Source organism: Tupaia chinensis, unplaced genomic scaffold (genome assembly GCF_000334495.1).
Source record: "Tupaia chinensis unplaced genomic scaffold, TupChi_1.0 Scaffold141293_1, whole genome shotgun sequence".
In the NCBI taxonomy this organism is placed as follows: domain Eukaryota; kingdom Metazoa; phylum Chordata; class Mammalia; order Scandentia; family Tupaiidae; genus Tupaia; species Tupaia belangeri.
In genome coordinates, this window is record NW_006201156.1 from 414,285 (window position 1) to 415,757 (window position 1,473).

General features: G+C 63.9%; 2 protein-coding genes across 2 annotated transcripts in view; one reads left to right on the forward strand and one right to left on the reverse strand.

Moving 5' to 3' along the window:
• The first annotated feature begins 238 nt into the window (after nt 1–238).
• SCAMP5 (secretory carrier membrane protein 5) overlaps nt 239–1,473 on the forward strand; it is a 40,229-nt gene continuing 38,994 nt past the window's right edge. The window contains exon 1 of the mRNA XM_014581933.2: nt 239–435. The gene's annotated coding sequence lies outside the window, so the exon portion shown is untranslated. The remainder of the gene's footprint in view (nt 436–1,473) is intronic.
• Nucleotides 257–1,462, reverse strand: RPP25 (ribonuclease P/MRP subunit p25; the record flags this gene model as incomplete). Its single annotated transcript, XM_006163045.2, is given in 1 exon segment — nt 257–1,462. A coding segment is annotated over 1 exon segment (552 nt), but the record flags the coding sequence as incomplete, so codon positions are not given.

A 1,473-nucleotide genomic window follows, 5' to 3' on the forward strand; every position in this document is an offset into this window, starting at 1 on the left:
TGTACAGGGAGACAGGGGACCCCCTTCTAGCCACACGCCCCAGAGGCCAGAGCCAGCCAGTGAGCGGCAAATAGAGAGAGAAGCCAGGGACTGGGCACTGTGCCCCCGGCACCATTTTGGAGCTGTCCAGTCTCTGTGCCTGACTGAAGGCTCCAAAGACTACTGATGCAACGCTGAAGGGGACTGAGACACAAGGGGACAGGCCAGATCTGCCTCTGCACAGGCAGGCGGTTAGGAACAAACCTGGGGACAGAGCCATTTCTGTGTTTGTTTTATTGAAAGCAAGGCTCCAGCCATGAGGCTTGGGGGAGGAGGCAGAGAGAATTCTGACCCAGGTCTCTCCTTCCAGGCCGGCAAAGAGCTAGAGCTTACGGAGAAGCTCCTTCCACTCTGATGAGGGATGCTCCTCAGAAGCCAGGAAAGGAGAGCTGAAAGGTAATGGTCCCGGGTGAGGGCAGAGCAGGGCCCCACATCTCAGACGCCCCCTGTCCCCAAGTCTCACCCGCCGCCCTCCTCCACCAGTAACGGAGGTTCCAAGAGCTCCTCTCCACTTGCAAAGCTTCGCGGAGGTTGGCTGCCTTTAACCCCGAGGTCCTAAACAAAGCCCGAGTCCCCTCCACTGCCACCATTCCCTCCCTGAGCAAAGGTCCCAGCACTGCTCAGAAAACGTGAGGGTGCAGTTCAGAGTCTTCATGCAACACGGGCGTAGGAACAACCATCCCAGGGAGTTTCTCTGCGGCGTTGGGGACCCTCTTCTACCACTGGGGACCCTCTCATGTTGCCTCTGGGTCCATGCAGCCAGTCCAGGGAGCTGTTATGTCGGGTAATGGGCTCCAGAGCACCAGGCGTGAGAGCCTGGAGGTGCAGCTGAGGAGGTGCTGGGGTCTAGGTGGCCCAGAGTCCAGAGTTGTCAGGCTGTCCGGTCCTCGACCGTGGCCCCTGGCTCAGGTTGCAAGCGCTTCGCAGAGCCTTCCCCAGCTGCAGGGTCCCCGAGGCTCCTCTTGGCGGTTGGCGCGGCTGGGGGGGATGAGGGACCAGGGTGAGGGTTCGGAGGCTGGTATCCCGGCTGCCGCGGATCCAAGGCGTCCTTGGAAAGTAGGATGGCGAGGCCGGGCACGTTCTTAAGTACACTGAGGCTGGCGGCCGGCTCGCCAGGCGCCAGGGCCGGCGTGGGCCCAGGCGGGAGGCTCTCCCACACCTCCCGCACGCTCCGGTAGCGCAGCCGCGTGACCTGGTGCAGGCCCGCCAGGCGGCGCTTGAGGATCTCGGCGCACGTGACGGTCTTGGTGGTGGCCCCGCCGCAGCCGCTGAAGACGATGGCGCGTGTGGCTGGCTGCGCCATGCTGGCAGTGGCGAAGGCCATCAGGTTCCGGATCTTGCTGCCCTCCTTGACCCGCATATGCACGGCGCCAGGCGCCAGGTCCGCAAAGGGGCCGGAGCCCGGGCTGCCCCCCTCAGCCCCCCCCCCCCCCC